This window comes from Polypterus senegalus, chromosome 4 (genome assembly GCF_016835505.1).
Source record: "Polypterus senegalus isolate Bchr_013 chromosome 4, ASM1683550v1, whole genome shotgun sequence".
NCBI lineage: Eukaryota > Metazoa > Chordata > Cladistia > Polypteriformes > Polypteridae > Polypterus > Polypterus senegalus.
Window position 1 is genome coordinate 29,137,217 of NC_053157.1, and position 23,443 is coordinate 29,160,659.

At 41.7% G+C, this 23,443-nt stretch overlaps 1 protein-coding gene across 2 annotated transcripts in view; it reads right to left on the reverse strand.

Moving 5' to 3' along the window:
* The window catches only part of myo5b (myosin VB), a 537,981-nt gene that overhangs the window by 173,657 nt on the left and 340,881 nt on the right, over positions 1 to 23,443 (reverse strand). For both annotated transcript variants that reach the window (XM_039750391.1, XM_039750392.1), the window contains exons 9-10: positions 20,801 to 20,910; positions 13,432 to 13,697 (exon numbers count right to left, since the gene is read on the reverse strand). In XM_039750391.1, the coding sequence (XP_039606325.1) occupies positions 13,432 to 13,697; positions 20,801 to 20,910 (376 nt within the window). The remainder of the gene's footprint in view (positions 1 to 13,431; positions 13,698 to 20,800; positions 20,911 to 23,443) is intronic.

The window sequence follows — 23,443 nt, forward strand, 5'->3', positions numbered from 1 at the left end:
TTGCTAATTGCATGTAAATGTGAATTACCGTATATATCCACGTAAAAGTCGTGCCTTGAGAAACAAAAAATCGATCATAAAATCAGACCCCGACTTATACGCCTGTTCAAAAATGCGACCCTTAATTTTTTTTTTTTTACATCTTCTTGCTTCCTCCAATCTCTTATCAGTTTCTCAGCTGCATCAATTTTTGTTGCAGAAGCACAGTTACCAATTTCTTTCACTACTTCAACAACGTTTAATTTAAAACCAGCTTCCGATTTTCTTCTGATCGAACGCGCCATCATAGATAAGGGATGCTCTTTCGATAAAGGTATATGAGGGTGTGAGATACAAAAAACACAAATCACTGCAAATGTCGCTTCGGAATAGTTCTGAGTATTATCATGTGGTCATGTAGGTACAATACACAGAAAAAAAAAAAAGTGTGATCCGTGGTTACTCTCATAGGTGGGCGTTAGCATATCATAATCTCTTGGATCAATAGCGTGAGTTTTTCGCATTCGACTTATATGACCAACATTATAAAATACCAGAAATCATACAGTAAAATTAAGTCCCAACTTATCCAAAGGAGAACATAAACGTGAGTATATACAGTATCTAATCCAAGTTCCATTTGTTAATACAAATGAATTCCTTATTATGTATTACTAGCCAACCCGCGGCGTACCATACGCCGCATAATCAGGCCGGTTTTTTAATGATTTTTAAGCGCAGGGAGAAAATGAACATTTGAAAAATCGGTAATGTAATAAATCAGCAAGAAAAGCAACATTGTAACAATGCACGGAATGAACCAACACACAATAGTCCGTGTGGCGCTCAGGCGAGGAGGGTGGAATGGGAGAAGGATGTCCATTCAGCTCCCTCCTTGATGCTAGTCTGCTGATTTCTCGTTCAGTATGCACTGCCTGCTCATGTGCCCACCTCCAACTCGTCACTCGAGTCACTGTCATCTTTGCACAGTCCAGATGCAGCTGTGACTCACGTAGACTTTTCATTGCTCTGTGCGGTTTTGGCTGCTTTTCTATATATAATCCACCAAGACACCCGACCATGGTAGTAGCGAGGTGGGAGGGGGGTGTGTACAAAGGGTAGGGACGTAATGAGTGGGAGTGTATGAGTCACACTTAATGGGAATTCCATAGTTTGCAGCCCGAATGGGGTTCAACGGCTTACCCACGCCTCTCTGCGCTGGGTAGACACACGCTCAATCTCATACATAATTATTAATTGAATGCTAAACACTTCTGGAAAGACATGGTTGTCTAAAACGGGTTGGTGTGAGAATACAACAGTAAGTGAATGAAAAGATGGAACTCTGGAGAGAGCAAAATACAACACAATAGTGAACCCGCGGCATAACAAATGCCGTGTGGCTCAGACGTGCATGTGGACTCTTAGCACAGACGAAAGGGACTAACTGGGTGGTCAGTGAGTTTTTGCGTCCGGGCAAATGGGCAGGCAGTGTGATTGCCTAGAGAGCAAGGGTAGACGCCAGACGGTGAAAAAGGAGTGTTGGTGGGCAGGGAAACGTGTTCCGTGTTCCTGCAGGAGCATCTAAGAAGACGCATGTTTGTCGTGGATGCGAATAGCTGTATGTAGCGTGTAAAACAGTTTGCTATGATGTACGCAGTCGTGCGTCGTGACCGAAAACTTGGTTTTTAAAGACTGCTTACTTCATTGTGCTTTAACCTCAGCTGTAAAGGATTGTTTTAAGGATCCCATGGGATACCCCTCGCAAACCGTTTCACGCGCTGCATATGGCGATTCACCTCCACGAGAAACATGCCTCTATGAACAGTCAACGTAATTCGGAGGTGCATGACATGCACATGACATTAACCTGACCTGCACTGCATGTGACCTCTACGACAGTCAAATATATATTACGCCATTTTTCTGTGTCATCGTGTCCGAGTTGGTGGGCGTGGCCCTGCGAGTTGTCGTCATATCCAATGGTCTTGGAGTTGGTGGGCGTGGCTCCTTCCTGTGTGCGCCATAGGTGTCTCACTTGTTGGCGGCTTAGAGAATCCACGCCCCTTCCGGCGTGCTTTCCATGGTTGTCTTGCCTTAGTGAATTATATATATAGATAATTATTTTCTTGTCTTTAATGTTGGAAAAGCAAGATCCTTAATTAGGAAACAGGCTTGTTATTAAGATTTTTAATTTATTTGTTTGATTATTATGAGTAGATTTGGCTTTCTTTTGGTGCAGCACAGTATCATTTTTATCTAGTTTGTAATTTTGTATTTGCTTTGACTTTTTGTACTTTTTTACATTTTTGAGTTGTTGTTTCCTTTTTCTTTTTTGTTAAACTTCTCACTAAGTTTTAGTAACTTTTTTATTTCATTTAAAAAATCAGGATAATTAAATACATTTTCTTTTTGTCTCAGGGCATTGAAGGTTCTGCTTGTGATGTGTAGATGATGACACACCAGAAGTAAAAGTCACTGTCACGTTTAAGTCTGAGTGTATTCCCTGACATATGTTAATATTCCTTTCCTGAATCTTCGTTGCTTATTTTAAAGCATTATTTTTCACATATTCATGATATTTATGCATTTTTTGCTAATACTGTTCAGTTCTTTGATTACTTATTACCTATTTATGAAATGTTTTCCTGTGTTCTTTGTATTTTGTGGAGGCGGGGCTACCATGACATCAGGACTGAAGGACCGCCCTCAACCTATATATTGTGAAACTGGGGAGCAGATCATTAAAGTCTGCAGCATGTTGTTTTGAATTTCCTTTGAATTTAAAATTTCTTTTTAAGGTTTGAATTTCAGGTTTTTTGCTTTTTTTTTGGATTTATAAATTACAGATACTACTGTATTTCACCTCTTTAGGCAAACATTTTTCATGTTTTTCGGCCATTTTTGCCTTTTAATTATTTTCAAATAAATTCTTTTTTTTTTATATATATAAAGATTCATTGTAGACTTGTTTCTCATGCTAAAGATTTTTTCTTGTTTCCTTTCCCTTTAGAAATATGTACTGTACGTTAATCAAATTCTACTTTGTTTTGCTGTGTGTTTTAACAAATCTATACTTTTATATGTGTTAATTCTGTACTTAGTAATTTCTAAAATATATATTTGCATTTTGCCTCAGTACTTGTCACAGACATCTGAGCCTGCACTCAATAAAGAGCTCTATGCAAATATAAACTGAAGTGAATTGGATTGGATTGATACATTTTGGACATTGAAATATTTTCGAATGTTAAAGGCCCTTTTCCACATTTTGTGCGGTCTGGACAGGCTGAAGTCTGCCAGTAGAATTCTGGGTCAGTCTGGTTAGGATGAGGCCTATTCTAGGCAGGCTAGGGAAGGTCAGATGGGTTTATGGGTGATTTCAGAGGCCTCAAACCATTTTGTGTGCTGCTCTTCATAACGGACACAATGTTAATAATTTCTGAAAAAGATGGGAGAAAGGTAATCTAATTAAACATGCAGTCCAATTTAAAACAGGATTTTTATTAAATTAAGAAATTGGAAGGAAGAAAAAACTGCTAGCACTGTGGAGGTCCTTGCCCAGGACTAACTACGCTAGCTTAATATGTCCCATAATTTAAGATTTTTTTTTTAATATTAAAAAATTTAAAAGCTACCTACCCCTCAGTGATCCCAGGGAATTGTAGGAAAAGAATCTTTTAATTAGCATCTCAGAAAAAAAGAAATTCTATATGCACACAGCATTCCATAATTCAACAAAAGATCTTTCATTAATCACATTTATTTATTTTTTTATTATCTAAAATGTTCCCAAGGCAAGACCCAGCCTGTGAACGTTGCCATCTATCACCAGTATCACTAGGTCATATGTTTTGGGAATGCACGAAACTAACAGTTTTAGTTAATCTTAGACAGCCTTGGAGTTGCAATCATTTCTAATCCATTAACATCAATATTTGATGTACTCACATATTTAAAGTGTGTAGAGATACCTCATTTGTAATAGCCTATACCACACTACTAGCTGGCAGATTTATTTTGTTCAAAGAGAAAAATCCCAAATTATCTTTATTTTAACTCTGTGGGTAAGCCACATTCCATATTATTTCAAATTAGAAAACATCTAATTCTCTCTTTAAGGATATCTCCAAAACATTTTAAAACATGGCAAAAATATAATAGTATTTTACAATAAGCAGCCAGGCCTGTGATTCATTTACTTATGCTATTAATGGTTCCATTATATTTAAAAAGTTAGATATTTTTTGCGATTTTTCCGTGTAACTATATTCTTCTTCTCTTAGAAATTTATATACAAAAGTGAAAAATCTATAAAAGTTGTTATATTCAGCATTTGTTGAAGAAAACCCAAGGTAGCAGAGTTTTTGATGAGCGCTACACTGGCATTGACATTTCATGATGAACAGCAGTTGGCAAGACAGAATCTGCTCAGATGATGGACTTGCAAGTGGGTAAGTGGTGGCAATGCCACTGCTCCTTGAAACAAAGTGGTCGAATGGCACTTTGAGATTTAAGCACTTCCTTTAGATAGATAGATAGATAGATAGATAGATAGATAGATAGATAGATAGATAGATAGATAGATAGATAGATAGATAGATAGATAGATACTTTATTAATCCCAAGGGGAAATTCACATAATCCAGCAGCAGTATACTGATACAAAGAAACAATATTAAATTAAAGAGTAATAAAAATGCATGTAAAAGCAGACAATAACTTTGAATAATGTTCGCATTTACTCCCCCGGGTGGAATTGAAGAGTCGCATAGTGTGGGGGAGGAACGATCTCCTCAGTCTGTCAGTGGAACAGGACGGTGACAGCAGTCTGTCAATGAAGCTGCTCCTCTGCCTGGAGATGACACTGTTCAGTGGATGCAATGGATTCTTCATGATTGACAGGAGTTTGCTTAGTGCCCGTCGCTCTGCCACAGATGTTAAACTGTCCAACTTTAATCCTACAATGGAGCCTGCCTTCTTAACAAGTTTGTCCAGGCGTGAGGCGTCTTTCATCTTTATGCTGCCACCCCAGCACACCACCGCGTATAAAAAAAAAGGTGTTTAATGTTTGATTCCATATTTAAAGTCATTACATTTTTGCACTCTCAGACACCCGTTCCTTTTATATTTATGTTTCTTTGCTTAGCAGACGATTTTATCCAAAGCAAATTGCAAAAGTGGTCAACAAAACCGAATAAACATGACTATTTGGGAACAAGTGTCACAGAACAAGGTTACAAAATCGATCACCACAAGTGAAAAGATCAGAACAAAATACAACTCTGAGTTTATAAAACCTAACTGCTAATTTCAGTTAGACAGAAATTCACTGAACAAGAGACTCTTCAAACGCTTCATAAACACACTGAGGGAGTCAGAATTTCAAATGGAGTTGGGCAGCTCATTCCACCAGCTAGGAGCTACACATGGACTGGGATTTGATGCCACGCAGAGACGGATTTACCAGACACCATTCATCAGCACAAACGAGTGGTTGAGAAGGAGCACAAGTGTCTCCATATATACAGGTTGCTGACCCACTGCTACACTGTAGGCAGACATCAAGGATTTTAACCTGATATGTGTGTGAGAGTTTGATTTCCCTGATAAATATGATTTTCACTATTTGATTATATTGAATGACTTCTCTCCTTGTTAACATAGGCTTTTGCTTTTACCACTAATAGGAAGCATTTTAAGTAAAGCCTTTTGATTTGTGACCTGCTGCAACTTCTTTTCAAGGTTAAGTATTGATAAGAAAACCAGTATAATCTAAAGTAGCAGATTCCTGACTCCAGGAGTCCTGTTTATCAGTAACTAGCAAGGACATGACAAATAAAACTAATCACGTACTTCTAAAATTGACAAGTGTATTTAGGAAGTGTAATCGGCATCTTTAAATCAATCAGTCATCTCTCTCCAGGTACTGATTGACTCCACGTCCATATCAATAAAACTATTCTTCCCATCCTGAACTGGCTTGTGAAATCTGACTTTGATATGTGTCTGCCTGAACAAGTTGAACACAAGACATGCCAATGCAGCTTCCCAGTGACTATGTACATTTTAAGGCAATAAAACAACACAAATTTTTCTCAGATGTATGCTTTACACCATTTATTCAGCAATTATTGTTGACCTGACACACATTTTGGAAAATAAAATAAGAGCTGTGATCAACTTAAAGGGCTGATGAAGAGAATCAGCAGCTGTTGAAGTCTGGCCCTCCTTCTGCCAACATTTAATAAAGAATAATAATAATAATACATTTTATTTATATAGTGCCTTTCCCATTCTCAAGGTACATATTTAAATGGCAGTGTATATGTAAAATTGGATACAAATATTTTCTGCATAGAACACTCAACAGGTAAATATGCAAGAAACACAAAGAATTGAACATAATAAAAAAAAATAAACCAGTTTAAAATACTAAGTTCAATACTAAAAAAAATGCCTGAAACAAATAACGTCATTTATGATATCACACACACACACACATTATGCAGAGTATCTGGACAGGAACGTAAACTGAAAGGAGGGTCAAAATATTAGGTTAAGTCAAAAGCCTTCCAGAACAGACGAGATTGAAGGTGTTTTTTAAAAGAATCAACTGATTCAGAATGAACTGAGACATGAATTTTAAATTCAGTCCTGTAAGACACAGGGAGCCAGTGAAGGCGAAAGCAGGATGAGTGTGATGTGCTCGCTGTTGCTGGTCTGTATTAGGACTCTTGCAAGGGAGTTTTGAATCAACTGAATCCGTGATATAAGATCTGAAGGGGCAGCTGCCCGTATGGAGTTACAATAATCAATGTGGGATTTCAAAAAGGAACAGACAAGTTTCTCAGCATTAGAAAAGAAGAGGAATGAATGAATGAGCAGAATTTTCTTAATGTGGTTTATGTGTGTGGAGTAAGAAAGGGAGGTATCAAAAATGACACCAAGATTCCTTGCATTAGAAGAAGGTCTGTTAAGACTGCTAAAAAGGAGCTCATTTTCTTAACAATAGAATTACCAAAGCCTACGAAAAAAATTGTAAATCCGTCCCACCTTAAATCACTTCACACCTCTCCGTCAGCATCTTTTGTCTTGTAAATGTGTCTATAGGCAGCAAGCAGCCTGCTATCACATCCCCCTCTGCCGTACAGTTTTCTCAGGTGCATGTGCCCAAAACATTAACATTTATATGTTACTTACATAAAAGCCAGATCGAATGTTATTTACCGTGATTTTTTTACTTACTTCCTACAGCGTAAAGTCACAAGTAGACTGCAGAGGTTCCTGTGTTTAATTGACAAGGGCATGCTCAAAAAATACATGTTTAGTGTCAGAACAGTGCATGCTGACACTTCAGTTTGCAAGCAATGGTACGAGAATGCAGTCAGACTTTTTTTTTGGGCACATACACCGTCCAGATCTAAACACTAGTGTGAAGTGTCGCTTGCGTACTGAAGAGTCTATACTGTAGCTGCAGGTGGAAGCTGCCATCACTGTACTTTGTATATAAGAGCCAGATCGAATGTTATTTACTTTGATTTATTTACTTATCTTCCTACAGCATAAAGTCATAAGTAGACTGCCTTTCTTACGTAAAGTTCTGGAGAAGGCAGTCATTATGCAGTTAAATGACCACCTAAATAAACATGCTATTCTTGATAAATTTCAGTCGGGTTTTAGAACAAATCACAGCACAGAAACTGCACTCGTTAAAGTAGTAAATGATTTGCGAGTGAATGCAGACAGAGGCCATTTATCTGTTCTCATCCTCTTAGATCTGAGTGCTGCATTTGACACCATTGATCATAACATTCTTAGAAATCGCCTTAGTCAATGGGTGGGCCTCTCTGGCACGGTCTTAAATTGGTTTGAATCCTACCTGACAGGGAGAAAATTCTTTGTTAGTTGTGGTAATTACAACTCAAAAGACACATGATATCCAATATGGTGTTCCACAAGGCTTTATCCTGGGTCTGCTGTTATTCTCAATCTACATGCTTCCATTAGGTCAGATTATCTCAGGGCACAACGTGAGCTACCACAGCTATGCTGATGACACACAGCTGTACTTATGAATAGCACCTGATGACCCCGATTCTCTTGATTCACTAACACAATGTCTGACTTGTATCTAAAAATGGATGAATAGTAACTTTCTCAAGTTAAATAAAGAGAAATCTGAAATCTTGGTGATTGACAATAATGGATACAATGAGGCTATTAGAAATAAACTGGATACATTAGGATTAAAAGTCAAAACGGAGGTAAAAAGCTTAGGGGTGATTGTTGACTGTAATCTGAATTTTAAATCGCATATTAATCAGATCACTAGGACAGCATTTTTTCACCTAATAAACATAGCAAAAGTTAGACCTCTTATATCTTTGAAAGATGCTGAGAAATTAGTTAATTCATTTGTTTTCAGTCGACTAGATTACTGTAACGCACTCCTCTAAAGGCTACCCAAACAAGACATAAATCGTTTGCAACTAGTGCAGAATGCAGCTGCTAGAATCCTAATTAGGAAAAGAAAATCCAAACACACTTCTCCAGTTTTGATGTCACTACACTGGTTACCTGTGTCATTCAGGATTGACTTTAAAATTCTGCTTATCTATATATATAATTCACTAAGGCAAGACAACCGTGGAAAGCACGCCGGAAGGGGCGTGGATTCACTAAGCCGCCGACAAGTGAGACACCTATGGCGCATGCAGGAAGGAGCCACGCCCACCAACTCCAAGACCATTGTATACGACGACAACTCACAGAGCCACGCCCACCAACTCGGACGCGATGACACAGAAAAAACGTCGTCATTTATATTCGTCTGTCGTAGAGGTCACATGCAGCTCCGACCCATGTTGACTGTTAATAGAGGCATGTTTCTCGCGGAGGTGAATCGCCATATGTGGCGTGTAAAACTGTTTGCGAGGGGTATCCCATGGGATCCTTAAAACGTTCCTTTACAACTGAGGTTAAAACACAATGAAGTGAGCAGTCTTTAAAAAACGAGTTTTTGGTTACGACGCACGACCCCGTGCACTATAGCAAACTGTTTTACACACTACATACAGCAATTCGCATCCGCGACAAACATGCGTCTTCTTAGATACTCCTGCACTTTGTACACATCCCCCTCCCACCGTGGTCGGGTGTCTTGATAGATTATATATAGAAAGGCAGCCAAAACCGCACAGAGCAATGAAAAGTCTACGTGAGTCACAGGTGCATCTGGACTGTACAAAGACGACAACGACTCGAGTGACGAGTTGGAGGTGGGCACATGAGCAGGCAGTGTATACTGAACGAGAAATCAGCAGACTAGCATGACGGAGGGAGCGGAGTGGATGTCCTTCTCCTCTCCTTCCGTTCCACCCTGAGCGCCGCACGGACGATTGTGTGTTGGTTCGTTCTGTGCATTTGTTAAAACCCAATGAAGGAAGCAGTCATTAAAAACCAATAAGCCCTGTGCCTGTGTTTCATTACCGTCTCACCTGCTTCACCAATGCAGGCCCCGCAACAGGCGATCCGGCGGCGTCATTCCCATGACCGCCGGCAGCAACCGGTACCAAAGTCTTTGGGTTCGGGGTAGTATGGTTACAAAGCTGAAACTTAAAGGAATTGATGGAAGGGCACCACCAGGTGTGGAGCCTTTCGCTTCATTTGACTCAACACAGGAAACCTCACCCGGCCCGGACACGGACAGGATTGACAGATTGATAGCTCTTTCTCGATTCTGTGGGTGGTGGTGCATGGCAGTTCTAAGTTGGTGGAGCGATTTGGCTGGTTATTTCCGAAAACAAACGAGACTCCCGCCTGCTAAATAGTTACACGACCCAACAGCGGTCGGCGTCCAAATTCTTAGAGGGACAAGTGGCTTTCAGCCACGTGAGATTGAGCATTAACAGGTCTGTGATGCACTTGTATGTCCGGTACTGCACGCGCTACACTGAATGGATCAAGCGTGTGTCTACCCGGCGCGGGGAGGCGTGGGTAAGCCGTTGAACCCCATTCGTGATGGAGACCGTGGCTTCCAATTGTTCTCCATGAACGAGAAATTCCCAGTACGTGCGGGTCATACGCTCGCACTGATTACGTCCCTGCCCTTTGTAAAGCCCCCCATGGTCGGGTGACTTGGTGGATTATATATATAAAAAAAGCAGCCGGAACAATGAAAAATCAACGTGGAAACCGACTGAGGCGGTGTTTGGAAAATTAACAGTCAACGTGACTCACAGGTGCGTGTGGACTGTACACAGACGAAAGCAACTCAGGTAGGGAGTTGGGGACGGGCACATAAGCGGGCAGTGCGTACTGAACGAGCACCGCTTTGGAAGGAGAAAGCGCGACGGCACTCCTCCGGTTTTCAGTCACGGACAATTGTATGTTGGTTCGTAGTGTGCATTGTTGCAATGTTACTTTTCTTAGTGGTTTATTAAATTACAGATTTTTCAAATGTTTATTTTTTCCTCTGTGCTTAAAAATCATTTAAAAATCGGCCTGATTATGCGGCGTATGCTACGCCGCGGGTTGGCTAGTGGTTTACAAAGCCTTAAATAATCTCACCCCATCTTATATACCGGAATGTCTGACACCTTATATTCCAAATCGTAACCTTAGATCTTCAAATGAGTGCCTCCTTAGAATTCCAAGAACAAAGCTTAAAAGATGTGGTGAGGTGGCCTTCTGCTGCTATGCACCTAAAATCTGGAATAGCCTGCCAATAGGAATTCGCCAGGCTGATTCAGTAGAGCACTTTAAAACACTGCTGAAAACATATTACTTTAACATGGCCTTTTTATAACTTCAGTTTAACTTAATTTAACTTAATCCTGATACTCTGTATGTTCAATTCATCATAATAACTATTCATGGTGGCTCTAAAATCCGTACTGACCCCTACTCTCACTTCTATATCTTTTTCCGGTTTCTTTGTGGTGGTGGCCTGCGCCACCTCCACCTACTCAAAGCTTTATGATGCTCCAACAATGATGGATGGATTAAAAGGCAGAAGTCTACGTGACCATCATCATCAAGCCCTTCCATGAGAACCCTAAATTCAAAGTGGACTGTTTTATTTATGTTAGGTAGAATGCCCAGAGGGGACTGGGCGGTCTCATGGTCTGGAATCCCTACAGATTTTACTTTTTTCTCCAGCCGTCTGGAGTTTTTTTTTTGTTTTTTCTGTCCCCCCTTGCCATTGGACCTTACTCTTATTCTATGTTAATTAATGTTGACTTATTTTGTTTTCTTATTGTGTCTTTAATTTTTCTATTCTTTATTATGTAAATCACTTTGAGCTACTGTTTGTATGAAAATGTGCTATATAAATAAATGTTGTTGTTGTTGTTGTTGCAGAGCTTCCCGTGCACATATACAAAGTACAGCGACGGCAAAAGTGTGATGTGCATTCTTTGTCCGATGTAGAACTCTCATCCTCATCTGAGTTCACCTCTGTTATAGGACGTCTTTATGTGAAAACAGCAGTGTAAGATGAAGGGAAGCGTGAACGAGACTGAGAGAATAGTTGCACCACCAAACTAGTTGCACCACCAAAGCGATCGCTGATGTTGCATCTAATGCGGGTTCTTTTTCTGCAGTTATATTCTTGAATAGAAGCACACTTGTTCTGTTATATTGGTAGCTTTTGTGAAAGTGTTTACTTGATATTTGGACTTCAGGCGTCACACATTATACACTTCATTTCTACATTTTGTCAATTGTTACCAAAACATGAAAGATGTTTCTGTTTTAACAATGTGTTTACATAGATTGTTGTAGGCACGGAACACACATGAAATGCATGTGTTCTAAATAACGATATAGTATTAATAAAAGGTATCATTTTGCTTGACTTCTCACTCTATACAACTCTAAGCAAATGGCACGCAGGTAAACAAACTTGGGCTTGCTGCTTATCAACACATTTACAAGAGAAAAGACACTGACGGAGAGATACGAAGAGATTTAAGGTGGGACCTATTTACGAGTTTTTTCATAGGCTTTGGTAATTCTAGTGTTAAGTAGCACTTTAATGCCAATTTGCAGGAGTTCAGTTTTGTTGCAATTTAATTTTAAAGAGTTCCGCTTCATCCAGGTTTTAATTTCACTGTGAGCTGAGAAAGCCCTAATGGAGTTACGCTTTTAACATTGAAAGGGTGCGGAGTATCATTTGCATAAAAACTATAACCCAGGACATAGCTATGAATAATATGACCAAGGAGAAGCATGAAGACACAGAAGAGCAGAGGATCAAGGACAGATCCTTGAGGAACTCCTTCTGTGACTGGTTCTGAGCTGGACTTACTGTTGCCCATCAGTCAGATAGGACTTAAACCACTGGAAGCAATGGCAGAGATACCCAGAATGTTCTCCATTCTGGATACTAGAATGTCATGTCTGACAGTGTCAAAAGCTGCACTAAGATCTAACAGAATTAACATGCTGGTTTGTCCAAAGTCTTAGTTACCTAAAGCAGATCAGTTTCACAGGTATACTGCACCCTGAAACCAGACTGAAAGGGCCCCATCAAATTATTAAAAGTTGTGTAATTAGTGAGTCGGGAGGCTACAACACGCTCAAGAATTTTTGACAGAAAAGGTAAGAAAGAAAGAAAGAAATATTGTTAAGACTGTCAGCATCAAGACCAGACTTTTTAAACACAGAAGTGGTTTTAAACATGGTTGACACAAACCTGATGTCAAGGGATGCATTTATTATTATTGTAACAGTCAGGATTTATGGCATGAACTCAGGATTTAAGAAGTGTGGTGGGGACAGGGTCCATTACACAAGCATTTGGCCTCAGTTTAGAAAACAAGTCGTTACCAAATGGAGATGTGACTGGTGAAAATTTACAAAAGGAGATGATGAAGTGGGAAGACAGGGAAAGATAAATAAATAATGGATTTAAGTTAACTGAATTATTTAGAGCTTTAATTTTATTAAGGAAAAAATGCAGGAATTTTTTACAGACTTCAGTGAAGGATTTGGCTAGATGTGGGTTGAAGCAGCGTATTAACTACAGAGAACAAAACCTCGGGTTATCATTGATACTTGCTTATTCTGTGTGTTTGTGGCTGCAGTTAGTGAATCCCTGTAAGCAACTTTGATGGTCAGTGAAAGCCTGGATGTGCCTGGATATGTGCAGTAAGGCCAGTCCTGTGTGACATTCTCTCAACTGTCACCAAATCTGTACCCCTTCTATGTTCTACAGCATTCTGCTCCCTGAGTGAACACTTCATGATGCTTTTACAGTTTATGAAATATGTCCTTAGTCATAAACACAGGCTGTGCTTGTAGTAGGAGGATGTTGGTCTGAAACTGCTGACAGATCACAACAAATCGCAACTGCACTGGAAAGTTAATCACCAAGAATTAACTTAACTAAAAATCTACCAGCAGCTATCGACAAAAATGTTTCAGGTTGACATAAACATGTCTTACCCATAGATATCCAGCACACCAATGAAGGAATGTTGTTTGATAGTGGTGTGAAGGGCTTTGTTAACGTGCTCCACAATCCAGTTGAAGAGCTGGGCGTAGATGTGCTTGGCTAATGCGTTTCTGGCATTGATCGCTTGCTGCTTTGACATCGTTTTAACGTACGTTTCAGCTGTTGTGACAAGCTTTCGGTGGCACAGCCAGTGCTGCATCTGGTCATGTTCCACTCCTAGTAAGTCACAGAAGTGATTCAGGTGCTCGTCCTCTTTCTGTGGAACACATATTAAAACAAAAACAGACAAGAGATGTTATTCAGCATAAAAAAACGATGATCAGAAACAAAATATGAGTTTCTTCAGGATAGCATATTTTTAAGATTCCCACCATTTCATTTACCTTGACATTCTTACCTTTTCTCCCTGTTCACTCTCCTCCATAGGTCGTCATAATGGTACTCTGCATCACAAGCCATGTTATTTGTTTCTTGTATTTTAGTACTTCATATTTTTATTCCAATTTATTGTTTTCTTGTGCTAGCCCACAGTTTTGTGGTTCACATACGTCTCTTTGATTTGGTGCTTATTGCTTTGATGCTAGTTATGGCCTTATGTTATTTACTGAACTTCTTCTGTAGTGTTTCTATTGTGTCCTTTCAATTTTTGACATTGGAAAAGTGCTAAATAAATACAATGCCTCATTATTATTAGCATTCTTCTTACTTTCTAACCATACACCAAATTTAAAAAAAAATCTAAATACAGTTCATCATTCACAGCACATAGGCCCAAAATCAAACATCAACTGTGCTACAATCTTTAACAGTCTTCACAAAAACTCAGATTGCCTGAATCCAATCTCCTTCATTTTCCAAATCCTTGCCAAGGTTTTCTTGGCAAATGCTGATTCAGCGTGGAGGCTGGCATTCTCTACAGCCTCTCCTTCTGTGCATTTATATCATCCTAATGGCCTGCCTCATGCCATTTGCTGGGTGAATCTTCTCGTGTGTAATACTGTAAATGAGAATCTTTTACTCAGCCTTGCCTTCTTAATGCACAGCCCTTTCTTTTTGACAAGTATCAAATACTCTTGTTTTAACCAGAATTATTGAAAAGTTGAAAGCAAATGAATGTGTATAAGTTATTGGCAGGATTTTGGCAAAGGCACCTTGTAAATTACAACTTCCACTGCAATACTGCATTAAACAAAGTCATAAAGGAATAAGAATATAAAGATGTCAGTGAGGATTGAAACCACAGTGATATGCTGCAGATGAAGGGTCAAAACAAATCCTAACTATTGAAATGATTAATGCCTCAGGGGATTTTAGAAATGTTGGCCAGTTAGGATATTTCACCTCTAAATTCCATGGGGGTAACTAATTCACTAAGGTACAAGCACCAGCCTTTGCTCTCCAGCCCTGTTTTGACTGGGCCGACTCATTTCACCCTCCCTTCTGTTACAATTAATTGTTTAATTGAGATCCCAAATGCACTGTCAGGCTCCACATCCTCTTAGAATTAGTAAAATACAGGAAGGGGCAAGTTCATGTTATTTTGTTTTGTTTCAAAAGTGTGCCTGAGGGAAAGAACTGTAATGTTAAATAATCACTTTGAGACCACATAAAGGGCATGAAAGAAAAAGGTGTTGGTAAATATACATAAACAAAGTGTGTGAATCTAAATAATAAAAGGTCGGTCCGTCAGTCATTATCCAACCCGCTATATCCTAACACAGGGTCACAGGGGTCTGCTGGAATCAATCCCAGCCAAAACAGGGCGCAAGGCAGGAACAAATCCCCGAGCAGGGTGCCAGCCCACCGCAGGGCACACACACACACACCAAGCACACACTAGGGACAATTTGGGATCGCCAATGCACCTAACCTGCATGTCTTTGGACCCTGGGAGGAAACTGGAGCACCCGGAGGAAACCAATGCAGACACAGGGAGAACATGCAAACTCCACAGCAAACCCAGGTCTCCTTACTGTGTGATGCCCTAAATAAAAGATTAAAAAATGTAACTTTCTTCACCAACTAAATTTCACTGTAAAAAGCACTAAATTTATGTATGGAAAATATGCCAGTAGCAGACCATTCAGTCCATCAAGCTCATTTACTTAACAAACAGACAATTTGTTCTAATGTCTCATGCAGATACGTTTAGGTTTAGGTTTAGGTAGACTTTATTACACACAGAGGGAAATTTGTTTGCAGCAGGAAAGTACAAAAACAGAAGATATTGTTAACGAGATACAATAGATAAAGATTAAAACAAAGAAGAATAATTATTTTCAACAGTACACAAAATAATAATGCAGGTTTTAACCTTTGTCTTACAACCAACCAACCATTTTCTAACCCGCTGAATCCGAATAGGGTCACGGGGGTCTGCTGGAGCCAATCCCAGCCAACACAGGGCACAAGGCAGGAACCAATCCTGGGCAGGGTGCCAACCCACCACAGGACACACACAAACACACCCACACACCAAGCACACACTAGGGACAATTTAGAATCGCCAATCCACCTAACCTGCATGTCTTTGGACTGTGGGAGGAAACCGGAGCGCCCGGAGGAAACCCACGCAGACACGGGGAGAACATGCAAACTCCACGCAGGGAGGACCCGGGAAGCGAACCCAGGTCTCCTAACTGCGAGGCAGCAGCGCTACCACTGTGCCACCGTGCCGCCCCTTTATCTTACAAGTAACTTAAAATGTTTATAGCTCTAGGAATAAAAGAGTTTTTAAATCTGTTGCTCTTTACATTTGGGAACCTAAATCTGCAGCCTGATGGCAACAGCTGGAATTTAGAGTAAGAGGATGGCGACTGTCTGACAGAATTTCTTTCTAACCTGTTTGCAATACATTTCCGTGATAGACATCTGCTGTGAACCAATAATTTTACTGCCAGTTTTTATAATGTTGTTAAGATGATTTATGTCCTTATTGCTGAGGTTGCCAAACCAACAGATAAAAGCAAATGTAAGAATGGATTCAATAAAGGACTTATAAAAAAGTGTCATTATGGTGTTGTACACTTTAAAACAGTTGTGTTTGCTAAGAAAGGAAAATCGTGACTGCCCCTCTTTTACAGATTTGCACTGTGTTAAGATCAAACTTTAGTTTGTTCCCAGATATTTGTGTTGCTCTACCATCTACACTGTCTCCCTTTTAATTAACAAGTTGAGACAGTGGATAATGGAGAGCACCTGAAATCTACAACCATATCTTTTGTCTTAGATATATTAAGTCGTAAATTAGAGTGATCACACTATTGTACAAACTCATTGACAGCAGGTCCACATTCTTTCTTATCTTGTAAAAGACTTACAATGACAGAGTCATTTGCAAATTTCAGGATATGTCTACCCTTGTGTGAACACCTGCAGTCATTTGTATACAGGATAAACAAAAGAGGAGATAAACAAAAACCTTGCGGACTGCCAACAAATATACTTAGGCTATCAGAGTAAACAGCCATTGACACTCACACTTTGTGTTGTTTGTTAAAAAGTCTAGAATCCACCCCACCAAGTTAGGGTCCAAAGAGAATTGATCCATCAGTTTCTCAGCTAAAATGTGTGAGACGTGATAAAGCCTCAGAGAGAATGTCTAGTAATGTCTTGTAGGGTCAGCAGAATATGAGATGGTTTTATCCATAATTCTGCTCTTTGGACTGAAATCAGTCTAGGCAGCCTAGAATAGGGGAATTGATATAAGCTCTTAAAAGCCTCTTAAGTGTTTCATAGCTGGTGCGGTGGTCGCTCAGGCATGTGTTTCTTGGCAGGGTCCCTAGGGTGCTTTTGATTTTAAAAGATGGAGCAGCAAGAGGATAAAATGTCTAGGAATGCTAGACTTGGTTGATCTATATACATTTTGTAGATCTGGGAATAAATCCTCTCTTAAACATCAAAGGATCGACAATACCTTCTCATGGTTATGGGAAAGAAGCCGATTCTGTCACATTTCTTTTTTGACAGTTTATTACCTTAATTTAATTGTACACTGATGTTTTCGTCTGGCATGTTCATCAAAGTCTGCTTATTGTTAGGCTCATCCTTTTTCAAATTCATTAGTCTATTTCTCATTTATTGACAATAACTAAATGATGCTAAACTAAACACTAATGCAATATTTTGCAATACAACTGAAATAACATTAATCATCAATGTCCTGTGTATTCACAATAATGCTGTGTAATCCATCATTTCTACCTGCAATCTAAATGGCAAATTTTGTTTTGTTGTAGTGGTTGTAAAAAAGCTTTTTTGAATAAATGTGACATACCTTACATGTCAAATGCACATATATATATATACAGTATATATATATATATATATATATATATATATATATATATATATATATATATATATATATTGTCAGGGATGCCAGGGGCAACGGCCCGGCTGGGACACTGTGAGGGACCGGAAGAGGGTCAGAGCCCACCCTAGATCACGTGGGGGCCGCCTTCCTGGTTGATCTGGGGGCCACGGGTACAGAGCATGGAAGCTCCACCCTGTAGGGGCCCATGGTCACCGCCAGGAGGTGCCTCAATGCCTTGGGGACCTGTTACCCCAGCACTCCCGCCACACCAGGAAGTGCTGGGGGGAAGATTTAGGACAGCACCCAGAGAGCTGCCGGGAGGACAGCCGGGAACACCTGGGGCTCATCCGGGGACTGTTTAAAAGGGGCCGTCTCCATTAATTCAGCGCTAGAGTCGGGTGGAAGAAGGACGAGGAAAGAGAGGAGAGTGGAGGCGGCCCGAGAAGAAGGCATTTGTAGCCAGGACTGTGTGTGTTGGGGTTTGTGCACTGTATTGAACTGGGTCCGAGTGACCAAATCATTGTAAATATTGTAAATAATAAACGTGTGGTGGTGAGTAACAACATGTCCGCCTGTCTGTGTCTGGTTCGGCTCCACATCTGGCGTAGTCGGCAGGATGCTCCGCCTGTTACAAGGCGAGGAGCTGTAAAACAAAATTTTGTTGTGGACGGCCCGGCGCAGCAGGGGATCCCACCCACGTAAAGGAATCCCACGGACCGCCAGGGGTCCGCATGAAGGCCATATTTCCCTGATGTGGGCGGGCGGCGTGCCTACCAGGAGTGCAGAGGGCTCCGAGGACCGCGCCGTTGCTGGAGGCGCCCGGGACGGCATGGTGTCGAGAAAAGCAATGCCGAGGAGGTGTCCTCGGTTTGACGAGTCCGGGGAGGTGAGCTCCCTGCCTAGTGGCAGCCGGCCCCCACGTGTTTTCTTCTTTCCAGGCAGGGACTTCCCGGATCCACGTTGGTGGCGGGTGCATGCCGGTCTGCGGGGCTCCGGCAGCCCAGCGTCAGCCGCGAGGGCTGCGTAGGAGGAGACGCTGCAGCTCGAGAGGCGCTGGCAACAGCAAGGCTGCCGGCAAGCACGTCGCCGCCGCAGAAGGGGGGGCAAGATGGCCGCGGACCAGAAGTCCCTCCCCCTGATAGGCACGAGATTGGACGGTGTGTCTTGTGTGCCCGCCGATGAGTGCAGAGAGGCGGGACCAAGGAATGTCCATCACGGGCAGGGGGGAGACCCGATTGGGCCAGAGGAGAAGGCCCACAGGAAGTGGCCGGCGTCGGAGGCTGACAGACAGGTAGACTCCACGTCGGTTAACTTCCTGTCTTTGCCGGCTGCTCTGGCGGAGCTGGAGGCATGCCTTCAGCCCGCGGAGCATTTATTGCAGATGCTACATGCCCTCCGGGCTGATGTGCTGGTACTGGAGAGGAAGGCGCTCGCGGCGCTGAAGACGTTAGCGACAACGAGATGGCGCGACGCTGGAATCTCCAGCCGGAGAGGTACGGCGGAGACGGTGAGTACAGCCGACTCCGTACAGCATGCAGGAGGGTCTGCTGAACATGGCTGTGATGCTAATGATCAGCTTCAAGTAAGCAGCCCTCCGACAATAGGTGTGGCGCAACGAGCTGTGCGCGTGGCGAGGGGGGAGTCCGTGAGGACGCTGCCTGGACACGGGCTGCTGAGTGCCCCGGGTCCTAGTGCCCTCCGGCCCTAGTCGGCCGCGGTCTTGCGTCGCACTATAGGGACGCAGACGGGAAAGAGGCTCTTTCTTCTTAAGGAGTCTCAAACCGTCATGGCGTCCCAGAGTGGAAGGGGGAATGAGAGGCTGTGTGCCGATTCCTCCGACAGGAAGGGACGTGGTGCTGGTTGCACCCGTCAGAGAGCTGGCCGCCCTCTGCAGGGGCAGAGGGAAACCCTGAAGTCAGCGGGGATGAACGGACCGAAGGCGGTCCTGTCTGTGGATCCAGCGAAAGGAGGGACATGGAACCCACGGAGAGGGTGCCGAACAGGCAAGTGCCGGGGTGTCGGATGGAGGGGAGAACGCTGCCAGTGTGTGGCACTTGGGGACGCCGGGAAATGGTGTCTAGGCAGCGGTTCTGCCCCTTGTTTCCTATCTGTTGTAGGATCGGACGCCGGACTGGCAGTAGGACCCACTTCGTTGGGAACCTGCCCTCAGGAGACGGGCCGTCTGCAGGAAGGACTCTCTGCTGGCGAGGGGGTGCCGCCATGGCCGGAGGAGGCTGCAAGGGAGCGAGTGGCTCCGACCAAAGGGGTGCGGAGGCCTCGGAGGGGGTGCCGGTAAGAGGGGGGAGCACCAAGTGGTGGTGCTCAGGCCGCGTCTCCGCCCCTGTCCCTGCTTGGAGAGCGGGACCGGACCCCAGCTGTCCTGGAGTAGGACCCACTTCGGGGCTGTGCTGCCCTCGTGGGACGGGTCGCTCTTTCCCATGAGTGGTCTTCGCTGGCTGTGGGGCATTGTCAGGGATGCCAGGGGCAACGGCCCGGCCGGGACGCCGTGAGGGACCGGAAGAGGGTCAGAGCCCACCCTGGATCACGTGGGGGCCGCCTTCCTGGTTGATCTGGGGGCCACGGGTTGTAAATAATAAACGTGTGGTGGTGAGTAACAACATGTCCGCCTGTCTGTGTCCGGGTCGGCTCCACAATATATATACTGCCCATATACTGCCCAGGAATTTCAAGTCTCATTAATCATCAATTACATTCAATTCAATTCAATTACAAACATGTGCCACACATAAATAGAAATAACTGTGTACAGGGTGGATGTGTAGCTGGCACATTATATTTGTCATTACATGAAATATACTGTTTTAATTACTACTGGAGGGTAAAGACATTTTGAACAATAAAACCATTATTCTTAAGGCATTCTACCTTTTGTATGTTTAGTAAAAGAATATTTCCATACCAAAAAGGCTAATTAAAATTATCTGAGTTTGACGCATGAATATCAAACATAACTTTCAAATTTTGTTTTCAATTCTACAATTCCCCAATTTTATTTCAAACAACAGTGTGAATTCCATACTTACTGATATGTTGCATGAATCTCCATCTCTTTCTGAAAATATCTCAACATTTCCCAAATGAAGAATTGCTGCAATGATTTTATAAATGCCAATCTGATGGGATTCCTTGACACCTACAGAAATTAACAAAGGCCAGTTTAGAGAAGTGTTCAAGATTAGCTTATACTGTATGTGAAAGTGAAAATTAGTCAGTACTGCCTATGCAGCTATCATATAAAGTGTAAAGGAGGATATGAATTTGGTGCCATTTCAGCTGGTAGGGATGACATTCCATTACATGCTCAGGAGGTCTCAATAATGAATGGACAATATGGATAGGAGGACATATTGACTGGGTTGCTTATTCTTCCCTTTCCTGGTAGAGATTCCTGCATAACTGAAGGCCAGAAGGAGATTGCCTCATGGTGGCATCCCTCTGCATGGCCCTCATTTGGACATCCACAAGGCTGCATGGGAGTTAAAGTTCTAGAGGACAGCCCTATTGTGCTTCACTTGTACCCCAAGGGGCTGCTGTTGGAAGGAGGTTCCATTATCAGCAAGAGCTTCTGCCTGACCAGGAACTACTTCCTGGGTACAATGATGACATGTCAGAAGTAATCCCCGGTCCAGCTTAAAACACCTCACCTCGGGGAGTCAGAGTTGGGAGTGAAGAAGGACAAAACTCACCCGGGGCGGAAACAGTGGAGGAAAGGAAGGTTTTGGTGATCAGGAAGAATAAGGCGATCTATAGGTACTTTGTTAAATAAAAGATACATTTAGAATCTTGTGCCTGGTGTTTGGTAGTGTGGCTTCATGATTAACACAACATTATGTTATGAGAAGACTCATGATTAAGTTCTCAGACCTGAAGCTTGCTGTGTGACCAAGAGAAAGTCACACAAGTTGCATGTGCGTCAGTTGAAAAAACAAAAATGGACTAAACTGTGTTTTGCAGCACAAATGGGCATAAATCAAAACCTCTACATTTTGCATAAGCAGAGTGACAGATAGAGAGGTGGGTTAGGAGCACGTGCTGATACAGCGTGTTGCCACACCCACCTGTTTATCAATTCTTATGTAAGCTCATTTCATTGCTTCACATTTCAAGACCCTCAGCATTTCTCTGGGACTCTCCTTGTTACACCTACTAATTTTTTGCTGCTCTTTACCGCATCATGAACTGTTTTGTATAGAGATTTAAAGTTGTGTTCACAATGAAAGGTGGTCTATAAAAAAATTGTATAAAATATATTCACTATGCTTATATTGTTAATTAAGTTTACAAAGCATGACCACAAAAAACATATTACATACATTTAAAATTAACTCCACCAATACATTTTCTAAAGAATACAAACAAAGATATTGTCATGTTAATTTCTTTAGGCATTTTGGACAGAACACATTATGTTAGATACAAGACCAACAAATTTTTCTTTCCAGGATTACAGCACAAACACTACAACATCAACACAGAGGAACTCACAAGGAACTAAAGACATTCTTATTTAAATGAATTGTAGGCAGAAGTTGAACATGTGAGCAGATATTGTGGTTGCGGCAGACTGTAACAAGTTCAAAAACCACTAGAGAGCAGACTCAGGGATCGCTTTACACCTCAGCTAACTCAATTACATTATCATCCTGTCAGATACAGAGTCGTCTTCAGTGTGAACTGTCAACACCTATGATATTTACTACCTCTCTACACAGCTAAGCTCAAGAGGCATATAGTGCCTGTACATACATACAGTTTGGGAAATAATTATAAAATAAAAATGACTTAACAATTTCATTTGATTTTATGTATTGTGCGACACAGAAACGTGTTACTCAAGCATACCATGGATTCATAAAGTATTCAGACCTTCTTAGTTTCTGTTCACTTTATTGCGTTACAGATTTAATTTTAAATGGATACATTTTCCATTTTTTCCCCATCAGTCTACACTCAATAACCCATAATGACAAAGTGAAAACATGTTTTCATAAAGGTTTACAGATTGCTTTTTAAATAAATATTCAGATCCACAGATGGTGGATTTGCTTTAAACATCCATGATATGTGTCAAGAACATGACTGGTGTCCACTTGTGCCAAACTGAATTGATTGGACATTGTTTAGAAAGGCGCAACCTTGTGTATGTAAGGTCCCACAATTCACACTGCATGTCAGGACAAAAAAGGAGCGATGAAGTCTAAAGAAATCTCTGTGGGACTCTGTGATCAAATTGTAGTTAGGCATAGATCAGGGCAAAGGAATGAAACCATTTCTCAAGCTTTGACTGTTCCCAGGAGCACAGTGGTTTCAATAATTATGAAATGGAAGATGTTTGGAACCAGCAAGACTCTTACTAGGATTGGCCATTTGGAGTCTCTAGGCAAGAAGGGCCTTGGTCAGGGAGGAGACCAAGAACCCAATGGTCACTCTATCAGAGCTTTTGAATTCCTCTGCTAACATGAGATAACCTGTTAAAAAGGAATAGCAGTACTCCATCATTTAGGTGTTTATGGTAGAGTGGCAAGACAGAAACCACTCTTGGGTGAAAGACATATGACAGCTTAAAGAACTCTGAGAGCATGATGGTAAAGAGTATCTGGTCGGACAAGACAAAAATCGAAATGTTGGGGCAGAACTCCAAAAAAGAATGTCTGATTAAGGCCAGG